The sequence below is a fragment of the Cydia amplana genome, chromosome 14, assembly GCF_948474715.1.
Source record: "Cydia amplana chromosome 14, ilCydAmpl1.1, whole genome shotgun sequence".
Taxonomy (NCBI): Eukaryota; Metazoa; Arthropoda; class Insecta; order Lepidoptera; family Tortricidae; genus Cydia; species Cydia amplana.
The window spans coordinates 7,093,713-7,117,732 of record NC_086082.1 but is presented as its reverse complement, the minus strand read 5'-3'; the positions used below and the strand labels follow the sequence as shown (position 1 = coordinate 7,117,732).

The following is a 24,020-nucleotide window of genomic DNA, read 5'->3' as shown; positions in this document are numbered from 1 at the left end:
ATCGTCTGCCGCGAACATTGAAGTGAGACGGAGATATGGAAGTCGATAAAACGTTCTCTACAGTGAATCAGTACCCGCCATTTAGGGTAATTTAAATAGCTTGGATGATTTAATAATGGTTTTATTCCATACAATATTACATATACGTGGGAGATTTTTTGTTGTTACACTAACATGAGAAAGAGATTTGAGAAAGTGAAAAACAAACCCACTGTCCATTTTCTCGAAGCAACGAAAACATTTTCAAAACAAAAATGGTTAATAGTAATTAAATGGATTAATTTACGTGAGAGATTTTTTTGTAGGATATAGTAAATATACAGAGCTTAATTAACATGTAATTGTTATGTACACATAGTTGTTATTTTTATATAAAAAAATATTTTTAATAAAGAAAATTATTGGGAGCTGGTTTTGGTGTCAAGCTGGGAGAAAATATAAATACATAATGAGTATATGTTTGAGAACTGCATATTAAAAAATCTCGAGTGTCGGATTCATGTTTTGATATATTTTTTCTATTTTAATAATAGTTTGGATTTATTAAAACCATGTGACATATTTTGTGGAGATTTTTTTTTTAATATAGTATTTGTAACATAGGTTATCACATCTCAAAAAATCTCTAGTGTGAGAATTCATGTAGAGCTCTCATACATTATGAACTGTGCTGACCCGCCTATAAGTATTTAACTAACTACTTGAACGATATAGTTGTCTAGTAAGTTGACGCAAAAGAAGAAATTGAATTTAACCTTTTGACATACACTGTGTAGCTTTGAATAAGTAACAAAATAGATAAAATTTCTTCTTTTACGAATACAAACAAGCTATTCTCTGAAACGACTTCAGAATTATTAGTTAGCTTATAAAAATTACATGCGGATGAAATCCAGGCATCATTACGAGAATTGTCTTAAAAATGAATTACCTACTAATACAGATTTTTGTCGTTTTCAGTGGTTTATTTAGAGAGACGTCAATAGCTACGTACTCAACACCCGCTCGTCTCGAGCCTCGCCTGTGAGCTCGACTCGAACAGGCGCCATACAAGCAGTTCTCGAGGCTATTCGAACGGCTGCGGCCACAGCGGCGGCGGAGGCGGTAGCGGGTATGCCGGCGGCTATGTGGAAATGGCGAGCACGGGAGGGCGGTGCGGCGCGTGCGGCGCGTGAGGGGAAGAAGCAGGGGGCGAGCGCGCTCCCGGGGAGCATGTCACCTTGCCCATGAACGATCGGATGTCATCGAAATACGCATCCTCGCGCTCCGTGTCTGCAGAGCTCGGGGAATCTCCGCCTTCGGCTTCATGTTTCTTCAGGTGCCGGTCCAAATTCGTTTGCTGTCCGAAACATCTGTCGCACAATGGACATCTGAACGGTCTCTCTTTGTTGTGTATGTTCCTCACATGTCGCTGTAGGTTCGATGAAATTGAGAAAGAACGCTCGCAGTACTTACATTTGTATGGCTGCTCCCCAGTGTGGGTACGAAGGTGGCGCGTCAGATTTGCGCTGCGTGGAAATACCTTCCCGCAAAACTTGCAAGCGTAGCGATCGCGAAGCTTCCCTGACCCGGCGCTGAGTTCGCGAAATTTTGCATACGCGCTCGGTTGCCTATCGGGGCCATCCGTACCAAGGAGTGGGGATAAAAAATTAAACGGGGTCGGTACGTAGGGTGAAGAATTCAGAATCGAGTCGGATGCTGCATGGAAGGACGGAAATCTAGGGCGATACATGGCGTCTATGAGGCTGTTGTTGTGCTGAGGGTGAACGGGCATCGGAAATGCTAGTGGCGGCGATACCAGCTGCGGGGGTGTATCTTCGCGTTTGGGTTCTACTCCCTCCACATCGATATCCGCGGTGTCGTTTTCGGGAGTTTTGCTATCGCGCTCCATTGGACTTTCGGGAGGAGAATATGATTTAACAGATGAGTTACGAAAGGAACGATCATCCATATCGGCTTCGGAGTCTTTGTCGCTTTGCTTCCGGGAAACTGACAAATCCAGCGGCTGGTCGCCGTCGTCCTTCTTCACTTCTACTTCCGAATCAGAGTATTCTGAATTCTTTTCATCATCATTTGCATCATTTTTAGACAAGTCTGTTGGAAATGGAGAGCGAGACTTGTTTCCTTGAATAGTGTTGTTATTGAGCTTCAGTGAAAAATTGAATGGTGATTTTCGATGTTTCATGTCATCTCTAGCAAAACTGAATGGATTCATAGGCGTTGACATGCTCAACACAGGTGATGGGCGTTGTTGGGTTGGGACTTCCTCGACTGAAGGAGGCGATTGTTTTACAGTTAATCCATGCGCTTTATTCGGCGTGGTTCGATCACTTGTATCGCTTTCACGCTTAATGGATTCATAGTCCAAATCCTTATTCTTCTTCATTATATCATCAAGTGAATTTGAGCTATCCACACTTTTGACAGACATGCTTCGACCTTCTTGATGCTTCGACAATAAACTAGCGTTTGTTAGAGCAAAGTCATGTTCCATGGCAAGTCTTGCGCCTTGAACATTGAAGAGCAGTGGGTTTAAGAACTCTGGAGGGCATGCAGCGGCAGCTGCCGCAGAGAATAGGCCAGGGTACTGGGCAAAGGTGTTATATGGAAGCGGTAAAGTCGGTCCCCTGTACATAGGGAACGGATTAGGATTTCCAGGCGTATTCATTCCGATATTAGGGAGGGATGGCATTTGGGGCAGTCCTTGCGGCATTTGTCCTCTCATTCCAACGTTGGCGGCGCTGGCAGTGTCACAGAACCTCTTGTGTTTAGTAAGAGAAGCGTACGAGTTGAAGGAGTTGCCACATTTCCCGCACTCGACTAGGGCCCTGCAGGCGACGTGCATCCGCTTGTGTCTGCACAAGTTGGAAAACTGGGTGTACGACTGAAACAAAACACAAATAATCGTTATAAATAAGTTATTACATTTAAGTGTTACATTTCAATCACCTAGATTGGTTGCATATTTCACTAAAAAGAGAAAAACAGTTTTATTTGTTTTGTCCGGAAAATTAGGAGTTTTCGTAACATTAATTAATTCTGAGTGCAATAAAATGGTTATTATTGGGAATAGTAAAATTACAATGATAAAGGTATATCCTTGTAACGTACAGGCGTAATTACGAGTAGTTACATCAATTTTAATGTAAGTTATTAAGTTTTTTATCTCCGTGATGGTCCTGATAAAAGATCCGTTGAGAAGGTAAGGACATAAATGTAATTTACCTATAGTCCTGTCAGGCAACCTGATTGATAAAATACTCTCATCTTTTTTTGTGGGATGATATTCCAGCGTAATGAAAGGAAAGAGCGCAATTATATTGATATGGTTGGGCACCGGTATAGCTTCAATACATCAAATATACTTTATTCATGTAGGCCTAGGCCTAGCAACAAGCACTTATGAATCGTACTTATTAAGAGCCGCTTTCCATTCACAGGAATCATTCCATAAGCATATTTTTGGGTGTCGGTAGCCAGTCATTCGAGTAACAGAGTGGAGACTCACCTTAAAGCACACCTTGCACTGGAAGGGCTTGACGCTGGAGTGTATGTGCGTGTGCTGCTTGAGGCCGGAGGAGGTGGCGAAGGTCTTCCCGCACTCGGGGCAGGCGTGGCTGCGCGCGCCGACGTGCTGCGCGCGGATGTGGCGCTGAAGGTTGGAAGGATCGGTAAATACCTGAAATAACATCAGGTTTCGGAACGGGTGAAATTTCATACTCGATAACCTTCAATGGTGATTGTGCAATTCTACGCAATGACACTAATTGAATTTATTTTATCGTATTTCTTAACGAAAATTATAGGATAATATTTGTGCTTCTGTGTCAATATGAATAATTGCACTATCACCAAATCTTTAATGAATTATATCGATTAGAAATAGTGGTGGAACGACAGCGTAAAAATTAAGGAAACTCTAAGTTTATTATCTTCAGTACGCATGTTGTTCCACGTATATATTAAAAAGAAAATATTTATTTATCATCCCTACCGAAACCATAAGTCATTTCATGTAAATTCATTTACACATATTTGAAAAAAGCATAATGATATATTATGTTCCTTTTTTAGATAGGTATCATAACTATCTTCAGACAAGCATCATCATTTTGTTATTTGTTTATTGATAACTAGCGACCCGCCCCGCTTCGCACGGGTTAACAAATTATACATAAACCTTCCTCTTGAATCACTCTATCTATTAAAAAAACCCGCATCAAAATCCGTTGCGTAGTTTTAAAGATCTAAGCATACATACATACAGACAGACAGACAGACAGACAGCGGGAAGCGACTTTGTTTTATACTATGTAGGTAGTGATGATAATAACTACGACTTTTGATGCCTTTAGTGAAGGGGTTAGCTTGCTTAATCTATTATCAAGGAAATTACGGGCGAGTTGAACCTTTCTGATATGTATCTATTCTAATAAAAATTGGACATACTTTTTAATACCCAACATTTTGAAAAATATTGAAATTGATTGAAGGTCATAAGTGCAACGATCCTGTGAAATCGTATGACGCGTACGGTAATACAGATGTAGTGTAATTGTTTTCCATCGTACTTTCTAGGAAACGTTCGTATTTGTCATGTTACTTCAGTCAACCTCTGTTTAGTCTTTAAGGTTCATTTTGGAGTGAAGGTGTTAGAAGAAATTAAATGCGCTTATGACTATTTATTGCAACTAAACAGCGGCGGGTCATCTCATCATAGGTACATGTAGGTATGCAGTAGGTATGCATGTAAATGCGTGTATAGGTAATCAATATTAAATTTCAACTTAACAACCTCAGTACTCCTTGTACCAAGACTGACTGAAATAGCACAAAACGTTCGTACGTTTCCGCAAATACGATGGAGAATAATTATGTACTATAACTAATCTAGCATTATAAGAATGCCTGATGGGCCCATTTACATAATGTGTATTATAATTGATTGATCAGGCGCCTACTTTGACGCCGCATTTTACAAGTAGAACACTTAATATAATACTAGCTTCTTTTTTTCTGCATATAATCATGATTTCCTTGGTAAAAACTATTCTAGGTCCCCAGGACTAAAATTATCTAAATCATCATTCATCTAAATTCGAATTAGCGGTTAGCGTAACCAGGTGACGAACAGATTTACATAGTTACTTTTGCTTTCATAATATTACTAGCGACCCGCCCCGGTTTCGTACGGGTTAGCAGATTATTGAGAAACCTTCCTCTTGAATCACTCTAGGATCTATTAAAAAGAACCGTATCAAAATCCGTTGCGTAGTTCTAAGATCTAAGCATACATAGGGACAGACAGACAGCGGGAAGCAACTTTGTTTGATACTGTGTAGTGATTAGCGGTAGTCAGGGCCGGATCTAGGGTAGAGCGAGTGGAGCGGCCGCTCTAGGCGCCAAATGGTAGGGGGGCGCCAAAATGGCAAATACTGTAAAAACAAACATCTTGAAATAAAAAACCGGCCAAATGCGAGTCGGACTCGCGCACGGAGGGTTCCGCACCATCAACAAAAAACAAGCAAAAAAACGGTCATCCATCCAAGTACTGACCCCGCCCGACGTTGCTTAACTTCGGTCAAAAATCACGTTTGTTGTATGGGAGCCCAGTTAAATCTTTATTTTATTCTGTTTTTAGTATTTGTTGTTATAGCGGCAACAGAAATACATCATCTGTGAAAATTTCAACTGTCTAGCTATCACGGTTCGTGAGATACAGCCTGGTGACAGACGGACGGACGGACGGACGGACGGACGGACAGCGGAGTCTTAGTAATAGGGTCCCGTTTTTACCCTTTGGGTACGGAACCCTAAAAACGGACGGGTAACTACGGAACCTAATACTGAGCATGAGCCAAAACTTAATCTCGCTATACCCTGATCGAGTACTCGGACCGGCGCTGGCGGTAGTGGTTAATTGAATATGCGCACCTTAGGACAGTTCTCGCAGGGGTATTTCCTGATGTCGGTGTGCGCGAGCGCACGGTGCCGCAGCAGCAGCGGGCGGGAGCTGTACGCGCGGTTACACAGCTCGCAGTGGAACGCCGCCGCTGGCTGCGCGTGCGACTGGATCAGGTGACGGTCGAGACTGAAACGAAAGACATACTTTGATATAAAAAAAAATATACGTAATTTATTATTTTTAAATGCTGCCATAAGAATTAATGTTAAACTATCAATGGAATATGCTATGTACAATGCGCGAGCTTAAATACATTTGGATACTAATTCAATCATAAATGGTACGTATGTATATGTATAATTTTTTGACTATTCAGTTTTATGCTGATCTTAAGTGCCTGCGAGCATTGCAAACTACATATATATGTATGTAATAGGTAGTATTCAATTAACAACTAACTAAAAACTATTGCGCCCTAGCTCTCATTACAAGTTCAACATGGATTGATCCTGCTGGTACTTACAACGTCTCTATTAGAAAGTGAAAAGATTACGCTAACGAACTAGATTAAGTAAAACCGCCTTCTAGTGGACCAAGATATACTCGTAAGTACAGGAAAAGACGAAACGATAACATCTGTAAGCATCGGGATCGCCTACGCGGAGGTAGCTTGGAACCAGATGAACATAATTCAATCTTGTTTTAGTGAATGCTCCAACCCATTTTTGCTACAAAGCCGATGATATACCGCGTTTTATGGTCTGCAATATTGGCTCCCAGTATGTGCCTTTTTAGAACCTACTGTGCAGAATATAACATTAAAAATTACTATAGATAATATGCCGACTGTAAACTTAATCTGAACGTGCCATAAACAAAGATAATAAATCATAACTCTGTAGGGCACAGTGAACAAAACCAAACGATTATTTTCCAACCAAGAGCTAAACGTTTAAGTCCTCGCCTCCATAAATTTTCTAGGTAGCTAACGAGTTTCCGACATCGTAAACCGAGGGTCAAGAAAATCCAGTTATTGCTGTCATGATTGGCTGTCATTTCATGAAAACCGTATATAATATTACAAAAATAGTCAAAGCGAGTCTCCTTGGCAGTAACTGGTCCACCACACGCAACCCTCACTGCCTCCGGCTATTTCTAACATAGCACCTGCTGCGCTATCTGAGTTACGAGCTCAGAAGCTAGCGGTGATTACATCGCCGCGTTTGTTCTAAAATTTACATAAGTTTCTTTATTGGAGTGGAATGTTATGTTGTCCCATTGTGTATGATCGTAGTTGTCACGATGACATGATGCATTTTCACTCTCGTGGACGGCCGGACTGCCGGAGCGCCGTATCTTTTAATTAATCTCAGGAATAAAATCGGCCGTCAGTAATGTAACGTGATTGCGTAGTTCTAGCAATATCTGCCCTCCTGTAATAATTGTTCAGAATATAAAATTTTGAACAAATCAAAGCTTTAAGCCGTATTGAGTTGCGACTCATACCCTACTATTCCCGCTAAGTATCTTCAAGATAGTAGCCAGTTGTAATAGAAGCCGTTTTAGCCTTGTAAGTGCCGCACGAGCCAGCGCCATCGCCAGCACAACGCACCGCCCCGGGCTCCACTTGCAACATTCACCTATCTGCGCAGGCGATCTTCGGCGGCATATTTTTTTTATTATCATTACAAACGCACTGCTACATCTAAGTAAACGGTTCTAACAGAGATCGATTGTGTTCCTCTTAATAGCATATTACGTAATTGTGGGCAGTTACAATTGAAAGTGTGTCGTTTATTCGGTACGGCTAAAGAGTGGAATGCAACAATTGATCTATTAGTGAGTACCCTGTAGAGCCTCGATGACAAAAAGCTTATTAAGTTTTTAACAATGATTGCTATGTAGAGAGTGAAACGTAATTATTGGACACAGCAAGATGAATGTTATGTAGGTATGAGACGAATAGTATGTATGTATCAAATAAATCAAAACTATTTGGTTTATTTCTTTCCTTACAGCAGTACGCTTATTGTGTGACACAAAAAACGATTGGATTTCTGACAAATAAAAACTTTATAGTGAAGCGCTACACAAGCGCTGGTGGTCTAGCGGTAAGAGCGTGCGACTTGCAATCCGGAGGTCGCGGGTTCAAACCCCGGCTCGTACCAATGAGTTTTTCGGAACTTATGTACGAAATATCATTTGATATTTACCAGTCGCTTTTCGGTGAAGGAAAACATCGTGAGGAAACCGGACTAATCCCAATAAGGCCTAGTTTACCCTCTGGGTTGGAAGGTCAGATGGCAGTCGCTTTCGTAAAAACTAGTGCCTACGCCAATTCCTGGGATTAGTTGCCAAGCGGACCCCAGGCTCCCATGAGCCGTGGCTAAAATGCCGGGACAACGCGAGGAAGAAGAAGAAAAACTTTATAGTGAATTAACGAAACTAAACTAAGCATATGATTTACCAAGACAAAGGAAAGCAGACATAAAGCTAATAACTATTAAATGTAAGTACAATTTAAAAAACTCCCTACGCATTATGCCAAAAAAAACATTTTATGGTATTTACGTAGGGAGTATGCAAAAAAAAAAACGCAAACTAGGTTCAAACAGACCGTAGGATGCCAATTTTGTGATCATAGGGCAATCTACATGTTCACGAATTGATAACATCCAATGAACAACTTACATTCAGAGCCGATCCATTAAGCTCCACCCACACGAGCCACTGATACCTGAAGCGTCTTTAAAATGCTGCTGCGCGTCGGAAAACTAGCCACGACGCAAATGTTGATTAATTTTCTACGCAGAACATAAAGGGTCTTCAGTATAACCGCTTAAAACGGTATGCCAGAGTACATAACCCATAAATCAGGGCTGAAATTTAAATGAATTATCTGTGATAAATCACGGTCAGTAATTTTATTTTGTTGTGTATCCTGTTTAAGTTGCAAGTGTTGCAAGATCAACTTTTGCTATTTATAATTTTACAAACCGGTACCTACCTACCGTAGGCATACCGGTACCTACAGGTATAACTTAAGAAAAAAGCTTTAGGGGTTATAAATATACAAGTAGGTCATACATACATACCTACATATACATGTACATATGTATGTGCATGTGGAAGTGATCATTAATAAGAAATTTAAGCTACGGAAAACATATGAATAGGAATTAGGTAGGTACCTACTTTATTTACTGTGAAAGAATAAATTTTGAATGTTTACGAGTTACGTTTGCGTTAAAGTTCTAAGCGTAACATATTTAGTTAGCAATTAGCAACATTTTAGCGGCGCAGTAGACTAATGATGTACCGACGATCGTGCTTACATTTTAATAATCGATTGTAGATCCAAAGCGCTAACAATTGATTGAGAAATTCCTCGGCTCAGTCCCCGATGGCTTACGAGATAACACCAATATTACCAATGTGTTTCTAGTTGTCAATGCAATACATGAATCCACTGGATTGTATGAGTTGAGACGCGATAAGTCTTAAGTAATATTTAATTATTCATTACGCATTATTTTATTTTGTTTTTCAAATCTGTATCCCGCTAGCACTTTCGAAGTACATATCGTCAAATACATTCCCTTTCCGATAGTCCAATCATTGCACAAAAGAGAGCCAATCAGAGCCGAATAATACGTTATTTCGGTTCTACTGCGCAAGCGCTACCAGAGATCAGATATCGATTCAAGGTGTGACAGGTCTGATGATTCCAATTGTGACGGTCGTGATGAAAGCAAGAGTGGAAGAAAGATCCGATAAGAGATAACAATAAGATGGCGCAAGGCGATGTATCACGTTCCAACGGGTATTAGGGACATACGTGACATTATAATTTTACGCCTACTGATGCATTATGACCAGAACATTTAACTAAGATAGCACCGATATTAGCATTAGCGTGTCAAATCAGGTTAAGCAACAGCAATAAAGTTAATGGAATAATGTTAGGCGGAGAAGCGGCCAGACGTAAAGTACAATTCCACATCGGTTTTTCACATCTATTGACACCGTAAATCTTATAACAAGCGTAAAATGGACAGTCTGTGTTCATGACTAAATGACATAATTTAAAATTTGGCCTTGTTTTGACACATTTCATAGAAGTGGCCATACCGTTAGTACCTTTGTCACACATTTTCGTTAAAACACTTAAAACTAGTAGAGATTGCCTCCCAAATATAAATAGTGAGTTAGCATTATACAGGTGTACTAGGGTATAATTAATACGAGGGCATGATAGAAAAATAATCGATCTCCCGATGTCCTAGAATTGTTGGAATCGTTAAAAACAATAGTGATGGCGCGATAAGCGAGGATACGTTAAAACGGTGCATGTCGATAATCTCTCCTGCATTATTGATGAGCTCGACGCCGCTCCAATAGAAAATGATGACACACGCCATTATGGGCTACCGACGCTTGTCATACAGATAATAAATTCATGATAAATTTTCTATTCGTGATGGGATGCTTAGTTTATTGTCGATTTGATTTTATCGTCGTAAAGCATTTAGTTTGTGACATTTAGTATATTATATACCCTTATCATTTTATTGCGTTTGATGAAACCAATCGAGTTTAGGCATTGTTATGTTTTTATTAATTAATTAATCTTATTATTAAATTATACAACGGGACTTAATCGCGTATCTAAGTTTTAAGATTTACCTCCGACGTTTCGAGGACGGCGTTGTCCCCGTGGTCTCGGAGAAGACTGGCTTAAGTTGACATCAGCATCGATACGCGATTAAGTCCCGTTGTATAATTAATCTTCTTATGAAATCGCGCCTTAAACTACTTAACGGAATCTACTAATATGAATACATATTTTTACAACCTTAAACAATATAGTCTACGCATTCATGAGTATTTCTATAAAAAAATACATATTAAACAGCTTAAAAGTAGGAAACACAACATATTACCGTTAATAAATACATGCAGACGAACTTTTGAGTAGCGGTTTTATTGCAAATAGAATTGCAAGTAGAATAAAGAACCCACCTTTCGTACATTACCAGGCATCGGAGTTTTTGTCGCATGGTAAGACTAATAGCAAGCTATGGAGTCGACATTTGCCATAAATGTAAACTCTTATTCATACTCATACTCATGATTAATTTTATTTAATATGACGACAGATTACTAAATAGTTACTACGTATACGAGTTTAATTTATTATTAATTTTGAGCTGAGTGTTAGAAAAATCACAAACAGTACATTGTATAACGGACCGGTCGGGATCATATATTATAGTTCCTCGTGGTTTTCTATCCAGTTCTGTATAAAGCTTGAAGTCCTAGTGGATTTCGTTTGATGAAGAATACTGTTGATTAGTTTTAAAATTAATGTATGTTTTAATTGGGTGAGTTGTACTTCACAACTCAAGCACAATATAGCAGATTTTTCATAGTCATATTGTAAATCGTTGTATGGCTCTATCCATGCCGAAATTGCAGCTATTTCTGGGTTAGGCATAATAATTAATTATGGAATATTCCACAACGTATTTACCACTTACAGATATAAATAACTACTACGCTTGCAATCACTAGTGATTGACACATGACAAATACTAATCAAATTTATCAGCGGTCAGTAGTTTGTATAGTTGTATGTTAGCAGCGATGTAGTTTGTATAGTTGTATGTTAAAATAGTTGAAGTTATGAATTCATAATGTAATAGAAAAATATTTTTTTATATAATTTGACTAAGATAATATACACGACCGACCGCTCTAAAGGCATTTTAAGATAAATTAAATGAATGAGTATGAGTATGAATAAGTGTTTACATTTATGGCAAATGTCGACTCCATAGCTTGCTATTAGTCTTACCATGCGACAAAAACTCCGATGCCTGTACATTACTTACATTTGACACTAACTTTTGAATTATTTTGGACGATAGGTGAAAAAATAATATAGCTCGGTAACACCATAACAGATGTGAGCAGCGTCGCGTGCCCCCGCTGCTCGAAACAAATCATCGACGCCCGCCTTATCGAACGGGCACATCTCTAACGCTAAATAAATCGTTAGCGGACCTTAGACGACCGAATATTTATGGCAAGAGGTTAATGGTTCTGAAGACGTTTGCAATAGATCGACTCCTGGCATTGGGGTTTAAAACGGAAACTCTACTTTTTAAACGGTGTAGAAAACGTTTTCCTAACGATATAAAGCTGCCGAGTTTATTGCTCTAATAAATAAGTGGCTACACAATTACGTACGACGTGATTGAAAAATTGTTTATTGGTCCAGATGATTTTGCTGTCCTATGCTTAAAAATTTACTAAGAGTAAAGTAATATTTGTTTATTTGAAAGTATCTACTAGGTGCCTAATTAAGTGACTAATTAATTCTTCCTTATGCCCTTTATATTTCTCAATACATTCTAGACATTCCACTCCTCCAAAGAGTTACTACGATCAATATCTATCTATGATATCTACGTTTATCAACCAAGTAAGAATAGATACTTACGCGTCAATGTTAGGGAACGGCGCGTCGCAGAAGGAGCAACGTGGTTCGGTTTCCTCTCGCTCTTCGTCTTCGTTTAGTGGTAAGGACACGCCTGGCGAGTTTGCGCTGGACGTTTGTCGACCTGAAACCAAACATACCTCAATTAATAAAAAACAAGCAACAACGGTTGCACTCCGGGAGTGCCGATAGAAGTGAAAACGTAACATAGTGAATGTTACCGACGCCCGGTAACACGATACAACATACGTTTAGCGGAGGTATTCTATTTCTATATTATATATTATTATCATTCTCAAATAAGATCACACTTTTTCATTGTAAATTTACATGACCACTTCAAATTATTTGAACATAGGTAAAGAGTCTTGAAAAGGAGTCCGCAACATAAATGTCAAATAACATTATCTTTTTCTTTATTGATTTAAACGCCATTTAAATTATGAGTGGCCACCTTACGGGGCTTACGGTCACGTGATCGCCTTACGCCCCTTACGGTCACGTGATCGCCTTACGCTGTCTCGAGTTTATCATTTTTTTCCCCACCTCAAAAAGTTCCCAGCGCCGCTAAAGAAGTTTTCACTTGGCTCGATTGGCAAAGCGGCATTTCCTGATACGCCAAAATCGTCATGAAATACCTCCCTTAAGAACCAGGCTACTGAAAGTGAAACATTGATAGGCAAACTGTATGGTCATGATCCAGCATGTAAATCAATAGAAAGGCAGCAATTAAAGTGGAAACTTTCGTAACAGGACGCATAAGTCTTTGTCGATGGGCCGATGTGCATATTGACACGAATTAATTTGTTATTTATTGAGTGTTCTGACTAGAAAGGTTAGCCGTACCCTGTTATTGTAATAATTGTAGCCGGTTGTTTGTTTTACAACTGCTATAAAGATGAGTTAGCGGCTAGGATACTGTGTTTATTTGTGCACTTTTCACTTATCCTCATCTTCATAAATTACAACAAAGACTTAAGAAGCTATTCTACGCATTCCTTACATTTAAGATTTGAGTAAAAAACGACGTGACTGATACCCATGTGATCCTACAAATATTATGTTGCTACCATAACTGACCTATGCGTATCTACTATTAAATTTTCAAAATTAAATACAAGCTTTATTACAATGTTCAAGTTTGAATGTAGGCATAGGTGATGAATCACGGAGAGACGCCACATACTCAACAACAGTCATGGCGTGTATGTATTATTCCATGCCGAATGACACCATAAACAAAACAGCATACAATCAATGCAAACATTGTCATCACATCGCAATGCGAAATTTAGCACCCTCGGCATCACGAAGCTTGTCGGAAGTAAGTATTTCACATTGACACATGCAGAATTAATTCTCCTCACGACGAGCGCAGCCACGCCTCGAGCATTGTCTAACGAGTCTATACCTCAGCCAGATAAGGTGATATCATCGTTTTTTTACCCATCGAAATTGTGATTGTTAGAACACTTAGAACTCGGGCACTTAAAATGTCGCTCAGCGTGTTTTACCTCTTGCGGTGCTTGAGATTGCAAGCAAGATTTAGTACACGTAAAGACAGTTTAAAGGATTTATTACTTTTGTTTGAGCTCTGTAAGGGTTGGATAAATATCATTCTGATTAATTCTTTTCAATTATGATTAAACGGGAGATTGTTATTTGAGTGACACCGATGCCCTTTGTTATAGGTAGGTAGCGATTAATTTCTTTAAATGTCGATTTGAAGTAAAGGATATAATTACTTAAACCTATTAATTGTGACTCGACTGACAAGTAATGAAATTATAACATAAATCACTGCAAATAAATTGCTACAATTAAAGTAAATATCGACTTTGAAAAGGTATAAACTAAACGTACCTGTTAAATTAAATTTTCAAGAATGAAGATAGATGTCGCGTGATTCACAAGGATGATACAAGAGACCATCAGAGGTCAACCGGACTGTCTGATGTCAACAAAGCACTGAAGTGTTTGTTACAAATGATCAGAGGGTTGGCCACCCCCACCCCGACCCCACCTGTGGGGTAATATGCTCACTTGACCCGACAATTGCACCGAGGGTTAGAAAATCATCTGAGCGTGCAATAACGGCTTTTGGTAATTAAATGCTCAATTGATTTAATATCCTGATTTGATTTTTAGTGTTAAACGTAGGAGCGTATTAAAATATATTTAAATAGATAATTATATAAGTATGGAGTGCAAGAGGATGTTGTTTTAATTATTGAACTACTTAAACAATAAACTTGTCCTGTTTTACGATCCAAGATAATGTTTCAATCAATCACAAGATTGCATAATAAAGTCGAGTGAAGTATCTAGTTATGTTTATTTAATTTGTTTACGTTTTGTTCTGCTTGTTTAGACTCAACATAATCGTGATTTTAGCAAGAGATATTCACCTTTTTAAAAACACCTCTGTCACCTTTAAATAAACTGTAGTACCTAATGCTAAGGTTATTCTCCACTTTTTTGGGTCTGCCGAGCAGACACGCACATCATGTAATAGTCGATGGTTGATACTAGAGATGCCACGAATATTCGGTAACTATTCGGTATTCGGCCTATTCGGCCACTTTGCCGAATATTCGGTATTCGGCCGAACGTTGCCTACTATTCGGCCGAATACCGAATATCTGTTGCACTTACTTAAAATGAAAAATTGCACAATTAAAATTGTAAACCAAAAACTATGTAGCCTATGTAGGTATATTTAGAATGTGTTCTTGGAAAGTTGTTAAATACGAAGACCATTTTTTGAGCATTTGTTGGTTAAAAAACATTTTATTTTTATCATGAGTCTGATTTGTTTGACTCTATTCATTAATTCTGTTCAACACAAATATATCTTAGCTAACGTCATCTAACGTTGAGCTTTGTTCGCGATTAGTTTTCATAATAATTGTGCCTCAAAATGTTCGCTTGTCATGCCGAATATTCGGTCGCCGAATATTCGGTATTCAGCCAAGAGAGGGGCCGAATATTCGGTATTCGGCCAAAACCACTATTCGGGGCATCTCTAGTTGATACATTCTATTCTGGAGCTTTTATCAATCAACGCGAGGTGACGGCACGCTTCACTGTAATTGTTTGTTGACGATGCGCGATGCGCCGGCGATAACTAACATAAAGATAATAGCGCTAGACACAACATGCTGTCCTCAGCACATCCTCCGTATTTAAACTATTATAATGCAAAATTGAAGGAATCAATGTTTGGGTACATTTATAGGCCCGAATAATGATCTATAATATTTTTCATACAGGTCCATAGTTCGGTACCTACAGCTAGAGTAATTTTTTAATAGTGAAATAAGAGAGTGGATTTTCTTAAACCAGAGAAGAACTGCTAAACTTTGGCCAGGAATATTCATGTACATTTGTACAGATGTGTCCGTCAGATCTATCTGATAGAGGTGTCTGGCGGACAAACCTATGACTCTAACTATATCCGACACAAGAGCAGACGATTCAATGGAGCCACGCTGTTCTGTCGCCAAAATAGTGTTTAGATTTTAATTTTATGAAATATATGTATATGTAGTTAAATCTATAAGGTACGGGTGGCCAACTTAGAGGTATACAACTTTTTTTTGCCGCCATTTTATTTTGGCGGTTAATATGACAGTTATTGCATGAAAATTAGTTTGTGTAAATATGGCAAATTTATTATGGAGCGTTTTACTACGGAACAACGTGTTTTAATCATTAAAACGTTTTACTCAACCCAATCGTGTATTAAAAATAACGTTTCCCGGTCGATTAATTTCGAGAAACGGTGACATTAACTGGCCCCCTAGATCGCCTGATTTAACAGCTCCTGACTTTTTTCTGTGGGGCTATCTAAAGGGACGTGTCTATGCTAATAGGCCAACGAACCTTCAGCAATTAAAACAAAATATTCGAAACACTGTCGCTGAGATAACGCCAGAAATGTGTGAAAAAGTGATGAAAAACACGATGAAAAGGGTTCGCATCTGCCATGCTGCTAGAGGTGAACATTTGTCTGACATTATTTTCCATGTGTAATTGCTGACCCTACATATTAAATTTAACAAGGAATACTTAATATTTTTTATGTTTTATAGAATAAATTTTCAAGAATAAAGTGTAAAACCACCCCAGGTGTATTTGGCCACCCTATATGTAATATGGGCCTTGTTGCCTAAATCAAATTTTAAAATAAATTAAATAAATAAATATCCCTAGCTTTTAAATATAAATTGGTAAATAGAACACGCAATTAGGTATGTGTTTTTATTGCTTAATCAACTGGTCTGGTGTGCATACTGCTACCACCTTCACATGCGATTCAATTTTTTACGCGTTACAATTAATTTCCCTACGACATATGTTCTACTTCCATATTCTTATCTTATTCCCCACCGCGGTGTTGTATGGGAAACGTAACGATTATTTTTGCGTAGGGCGCAGGCGTTAAGTTTTCCCACGACGGCACAGATGGCGCGGCGCGCGCGCACCGTGACGGTGACTTACCGATCTTTGGACATTATAATGATGCCGACAAACTGCCCTGCACCTGTTGTTTCTCGCGGTGATAAGGGAAATATCATCAAGTTTATTTTGTATGTTACATTCTCTCTGAGGGTGAGTAGTGGTGTTGTATGTTGCTCTGTAATGGTGCTTTTTGATCAGTTGAATCAACATAGAGCGGGAATGCATATAAGTACTACCGACGTTAAAACACTCATTTGTTCCTATTTAGCTAATTACATATGTATATTATTTTAATCAAATTCTCGCTGATCGGGTCTGTCAGTGTCACAAATGACGTTTTTGTTTGAAGAAACATCTCTTTTGATATCGACAGATCCGATCTATATCGTATCGATATCTAATTTTTAACTTTTATTAAAATTCGGATCAGGCCGTTACATTTTCCACTTATAGTTACGTGAATGAGAGCTTGACTGAGTTTTCTAATTTAAATGTTAAAATCTAGTCTAGAAAACATTTCATATAAGCTCGCAACTGGTTACCATCATAAATTCAAAACAAGATCCCATTACCATTTCGCAGAACCTCTCAAGTCGGTAATGTCGGTATTAAAATCTCCTTCACATTGTCCTAAGCCTATTGGTAGTAATGGATTGACTAGCAAGCTAGAACATGAGACCAATGGATTCTGGGTAAACAATATTGATGCGATCTCAATAGCAACATATGCCACACATGAACTTGAACATCCTATAGCAATATTTCTATCAAGACTCGAGTCACTTCCTAGTTGGAACAGGCCTATCATCGCTCGCGGCGTGTGGATACCATAGTACAAGAGATATCGGTATGAATAATATTATTAAACTTATAAAGAAAACAGTACCTTCGGATACATGAATTGTTGTAAAGCTGTATTAAACGCATTACTTACGAGAAGTTTATCTTGTTGATTAGTTTTGTTTTAACACGACGTGTAGACCAAATAATGATAATTTTATCTGGGATAAGCTAAAAAGTTCATATTATTAGGGCCAGCTTTCTTTGAAGTTGATGAATGTTACTATTTTATCTGGGTCAAAAACCATAAATAATAACGAAAATACTGTTATTGCTGTCGTTTTGAGTTCCTTGGTTTGTAACTATTGCAACCTTCTAATTATCTTACATAAATAAAACCGCTCTGATAAAATGCGAGTACCTACTTAATTGACTAAACTAGACTATTTAGTAATTAATTGACCGAAGCGTTAACGAAAGTCTCCTTTTCAGCTTGCGTAAAAATGCTTTCTTATGTCCGGATGTTCTCCTGTACAGGTCGCAATTCTCGACCGATTCTCGTGAAATTTTGTGAGCAGGTTCGATGATTAAGATTAGAATTTGTTTATCGATTCAGTTTTTGGAAAATTTCAAAATGGCGAAACAATGGGGGTTCGCAAGGTAGCCCCCAGGCTCCCATGAGCCGTGGCAAAATGCCGGGACAACGCGAGGAAGATGATGAATGGGGGTTCGCAAGGTCTAACCTCTTACAGCCACTAGTTATTACATTTGCTAATATTTATTATTAACCTGTCAAATCCCACGATATGACGTCACCATAAGCGTTCTGGCTCATATATGAGCCGTGGGAGCTGACAGATTAAAGGAAAGCGAACAAAATCGATCTACTCATAGTCTCACAGTGAGCTTAATAAAACTAGAGATATCTAGAATATTATTTTCAAAATGAATACAAGCTCCAACACTATGTAAGGTGCGTCGAGGTCCCAAAGCCGCCGGCGCCGGCGTGGACCTATTGCCATTGTCGGCCAGGATGTGTGAGATGCGTTGCAGCTCACACTTTATCTGGGACCGTTGCGAGCTAGCCCGTAGGCGGCCTAACACATTCCTGCTTCGACAAGCTACAGGGCTGTCTATTAACACATGTATTTGCTCTGAGTTCATTTTCACGTCAACAGGTTTGTAAATTAGTACTTATCAATAATTTTAAAAACACATTTTTGTAAAACACGAAATATGTCAACAGAACGTCGGTACCTGTACGGCCACCATCAGTTTGTCACTGAGATAAACGCCGTCGAGAACGTAATTTACTTTCTATACATCTCGCTCGAACTCGCATATTAGTGCAAACGAGATGTATAGAAAGTAAATTATGTTCTCGATAGCGTAAATGTCAGTTTTGACACTGTCAGTGACTCTTGGTACGGGCTTTTATGTCATGTTAAAGGGATGAATATATTACCTAGCACGATAGTCAAATAAGTACTGTTAAATAAATGCACAAATTAAACGACTGCGTACACGTTTTACTTACTAGACAAGGGATAAATAATAACACCCCGGCCTATATCTAGCGAAAAGTTAATTAGGTCAATGTGTGAGCCAAGTCCATAATATTCAACAGAAAAAATCCCGTCGGCTGTTTCAAAACAGATCCACAATGAGATAACAAAGTCACGATCAAGATTAATAGCAAAATATAAATTATTAAATTTCGCGTAACATCAAGATAGGTGCGAGCTAATCTGGTGACAAAAAACGACAAATGCAACGCCAGATTTAACCCTTCACTGGGGGCGGAGATATTAAATTGAAATATTTCTATTTTATTGTCGGTAATATTTATTTGATTGTTAAATAAACACGCGGTGTGGGACGGCGACTGTGAGGTCTGTGAGCGGTAATGGGGGAACTCCATTGTTGTTCCTTAATTTTTTGATTAATCATCGTGTGTCGTGGGGAATAGTGCGATCCTGGGACGTGTTAATTTCAATTTTTACGTTATTTGGTTTGTGGTAATGGTAACATTGTGTATACGTATAATATATGTATGTCAAATTTAAGCTAGAAGCATTTCTCCTTAAATATCTTTTGTCCATTAAAAGGTTAAGGGGGGTTAGGCAAAGTCATGGCTCTAATTATTTACTATTACGTATTTGTATTTAGTTTCAAAAACCTGTGCGTAGGTAGGTTTTGGGTATTGGCAGTGAAGATTACTGCTGGTATCTCCATAAATTTAAAGATCCAAAGCTATATTTTTGCGTAATTTTTTCGAACATTCTCGTCAATATGTCTCTAAAGTGCATTTACATAACATAATTAATCCAGCAAAAATATTATTTCTAAAAACCGGGCACGCATCGCGATAACGCTTGGTACAATAGTGCGTGTGCCGGCCGCCGACAATGCAACGTCATCAATTTTAATCTTCATACAATTGCGCGATGACAAATGTCAGTGGCTCATTCATTACGGCCGATTGCGTACGCACGGCTAATAAAGGGTTGAAATTATTATTGTTAAACAGATTATACAGTGTGTAAATCCAATATGGGCGAATATTTAAACGGTGGTTAGCATAGGACCTAAAAAGTATATTGAGATAGATTTTACTTAGAAATGCATTGAAAATTTTAACCATACAAAATAATTCGGCCCGCAATGTAATACACACACACACGTTACGGGATACGAGCTTTTTAAAGTAAGTAACGCTTGTTGGCAGTTACTATGAAAAGCTCGTATCTCGTAATGTCATTATCATCTTCTGTTTCTTAATGTTTACAGTACATTGCTGCTCGGTACATGTGGAAAAAATTAATCACGGGGTCATAATTAAGTGTAACTTAAAAAAACATCTTAATTAATGATAAGACGGGTAAATTCTATATCTGGTTTAATTTATTGCCCGTATTTGACTTACACACTGTATTTAAGCTTTTATGACATTTGTATTAGGTGCTAGTATGTGAATTAGCAGTAACAAATATCTACAATTTGTATTAGAACAAATTAAATTATTTTCAGAAAATATTTTAATTTGTTTTTATTTCAAGGAGACACACTACTATATAAATTATAAACTTTAAATAAATGTCATATACTAAGAAAAAGTGACCAAGGCCTCCAGTGGCCCAGGCTGGAATCGAACCAGCGTCCTCTGCTATCGCGACAGGTGCCTGTGCCATTCGGCCACTGGGCCACAGGGGCATAGGTCGAATTTTTCCAAGTCCTGAAGGCTTCAGTAAGAAGTGCATATACTTGGAAAAATCTACAATATTCATAACTTCATAAGCTAGAGGTAGAAAAACTAAAGTTGGCGCAAATCCCGAATAGAATATCTGTGGTATTATGGTACCTACATATTTGATGATTTAGTATAAGTGTGTCAGGTGTGTGTAGGGTAACAAACAGGAGTTAAGTTGTATTTACAAGCGAAAAGTTCTGGCAATTACATTTATACGTTTGCTAAACAAAACTAACAAATTGGAACGCCAAATTATATTTACCTAGCTTCTCAGCCATACGAGATTCTGTCCTGCATAAATTTTGAAGAGCAAACTCTAGCGTTGAACGTACATATATCTAAAGGCAAACTATTTTTAGATAATAATCAGTAGATTTTGGATTTTCGCTATATGTCAAGAGAAGCTGAATTACTATTATACTAGTCATGCTCAAAATTAATTATTCCATTGGGGAGCTTGACAATCCCAAGCGAAAGATACAATTTGGAGACCAACGATCCATCATCATTGCGCGAACGTCATAGAGGCACGCTCACCTTGCGCACGCGCCGGCTCGCATTAATCCTTTCGTAAAACTTATCTCGAAATTAATAAATTCAATAGAAGTCTCTCATGCGATAAAGACCCCATCGATCATGTCTTGCGCAACCCCGGTCCATGACAAATGGAATGGAACTGCAAATCGATCCTAATTAGTGATATTTAAGAGTCATTGTGGTAGAATTGGAGTGTCATGCAGCTGATACTGGGCATATGTGGGCGGATTTGGTCCATTCGTTTTGCTTGATGATGATTGTTTGTTTGTACCCTTCTGTTGAGTAGGCTAATGTGCCGACGCAACACATGAGCGTTTTAATTTATTATTGTTGGGCCTAAATTGAAATCAAGTAATAGTTCCGCGATATTTTCTCGAGGGCATACTCATATTAATCCAACCAGGCTACGAACTTAATATGGGTACAACATTTTTACAGCAGTGATAAAAAATATTAGTAGTGCTGGACAGTAATGTCATTAGGTCGTTACAGATATTACGGTAGGGGTGATATTACTCGGAGCATAAATCACGCATAGGCCGGGTGCGCGAGCGCCGCGCGCCGGAAGCAGGAGCGCTGAAGACCCGACCACCTCTATATCGAGGTAGAGACAATGGAATAGACAAAGCAATAGAGCTACGTTATTGCAATCTGTGGTATCTGTGATACAGTCTTAGTACCCTCGCATTAGTTTAATTATTTTATGGGAATTTCCTAAGAACCTATTGAATTACCCATAGATGAGAATTAACTTCTGATGCTTCTGTAATAATATTAAACCGATAGTCTCGAAATAATACATTACTAATTTTCATTTATGGTATCAATCGATCGGGTTTGTTTTTAGGATCAAATGTCTATATGGGACCCATTGCATTAAATTAAAGTAACACAAAAGTCAGAAATTGTAGTCAAAGGCCGACAGCCGCACTTCACTCGCGAAATGCCCTAAATAAAACGATAAGGGAACGTGACGTCAAGGTCTCTGGGAGCCCATCTTGTAGTATGGACAAAACAAGAAAATTGCGTTTTTGTCGGTGAAATATTGCGTCCATGTATATAGTTGCTATACAATATTTTTTTGGATGAAATGTAAGGAATTGAACGGTACCCTTACTTTTATCGTTTTTGGAAGTTAAAAAAAAACTTATTGAAACTTTCAAGTCCATATTTTTGTAATTTTTCAATATTTTATTATAATATCCACATTATTGTGATAAATTGCTCGTTCGCTACCTATCTATTTTACTAGATTTTGTTATAAAATTCAACATGTGTCATCATCCCTATTAAATCAGACTACTTCTACATCTCCTTGTATATTTCTGTTTATTTGATTTAGTCAAGTATAGTAACGAAAGCATATATTTTTATACCTACTTAACGGAGAGCTTGGCTACAATCAAATTTTTGTGCGATGATTGATATTATTCGCTCTTTTAGAAGCCCCGAGTATCATACAATTTATAGTTTCATATGTTTTTATTCCAGATTGCCACATCCAGCAAGTCGTATGCCGTACCTAGCACACACGCATCGCCGTAATGCGTGTTCACATAGGGCGGCGTCGCGTACGTCGCGATTTATCTAAATTAAACATCGCATGCGCGTGCCGTGTCCCGTGTCCCTGCCCTGTGATTTTGTTTATGAATACAGCGTGTACTCGATTAAATGAGGCTTTTGGTTCTGAAATGGCCGGCAGAAAATTACGAGTGTTTTCAGTTTTATTACAAGGTCCGTGGTAACTATTTTATTTGATTGAAAACAGGGCAAACGGAAATGTACCTTTATGTAACGGTTCCTTCAAAGTTGAGATTTGATATTACGTGAAACGCCAAGGGACGAATCCGTTTTTGGAGAGAAGTATATATTTTCTCATTTCCTTAAATTATTTTTCACAGACTACATGTGAAGCTGCTGAAATTATCTAGCTGGAAATATGTTTACATCTTTTTTTTTATAATAAACTGACCGGCGATTTGCCTAAGTCACACCTGCTGGAAAGTGAAAACAGGGCCTAATATGGTGGAGCTCACCGGTATCTACTTTAAGATAAGTCGCAGACAAAATATTATCTTAAACACAAGAATTCCCTAATACTATGACTATTCCCAGGCTGTTACTGTGCAAAGGCAGTGTAAAATAAGATCGACCTATATAGTAAAGTATGCCCACACTCGGGTCACACGTTTGACTCGGCAGGTGACTCCAATTACCACGGCCCACGGCCCGCCCGAGCGTGAAGCGTGATTCAACGTCAACGCACCCGCACAACTTACAACCTACCCGCTTCAGGGGCAACTTCAGCGACACATATTTACTTTCTAGTTTATGTTTTCCTGTACTTTGAAAGAAAACTTCCGATAAACGTGAAGTTATCAACAATGTAAGTTCAGATTGCCGGTCAATAAAGAGCTACTGGTAAGATTCTGTTGAAAATCGTATTAATAGATAATTACCTAACTATAAGTGTCTTTATAGCAGCTAATATTTATCAGGTGAACTTTTCGGCTTGAGCTAGTAAGACACTTTACCTGATATGATCTCAACTATAAGTACTTAGTTAGTACTTAGATTTATAT

General features: G+C 38.4%; 1 protein-coding gene across 4 annotated transcripts in view; it reads right to left on the bottom strand.

Annotated features, from left to right (window-relative positions):
• Window positions 1-872: 872 nt before the first annotated feature.
• Window positions 873-24,020, bottom strand: part of LOC134654018 (histone-lysine N-methyltransferase PRDM16-like) — a 137,563-nt gene continuing 114,415 nt past the window's right edge. For 3 of the 4 annotated variants that reach the window (XM_063509401.1, XM_063509405.1, XM_063509404.1), the window contains 4 exons: window positions 12,411-12,531; window positions 5,935-6,091; window positions 3,509-3,679; window positions 873-2,884 (listed from right to left, as the gene is read on the bottom strand). In XM_063509401.1, coding sequence (XP_063365471.1) covers window positions 1,124-2,884; window positions 3,509-3,679; window positions 5,935-6,091; window positions 12,411-12,531 — 2,210 coding nt within the window. In that variant the 3' untranslated portion in view covers window positions 873-1,123. The remainder of the gene's footprint in view (window positions 2,885-3,508; window positions 3,680-5,934; window positions 6,092-12,410; window positions 12,532-24,020) is intronic. The other variant, XM_063509402.1, reaches the window with a different exon arrangement.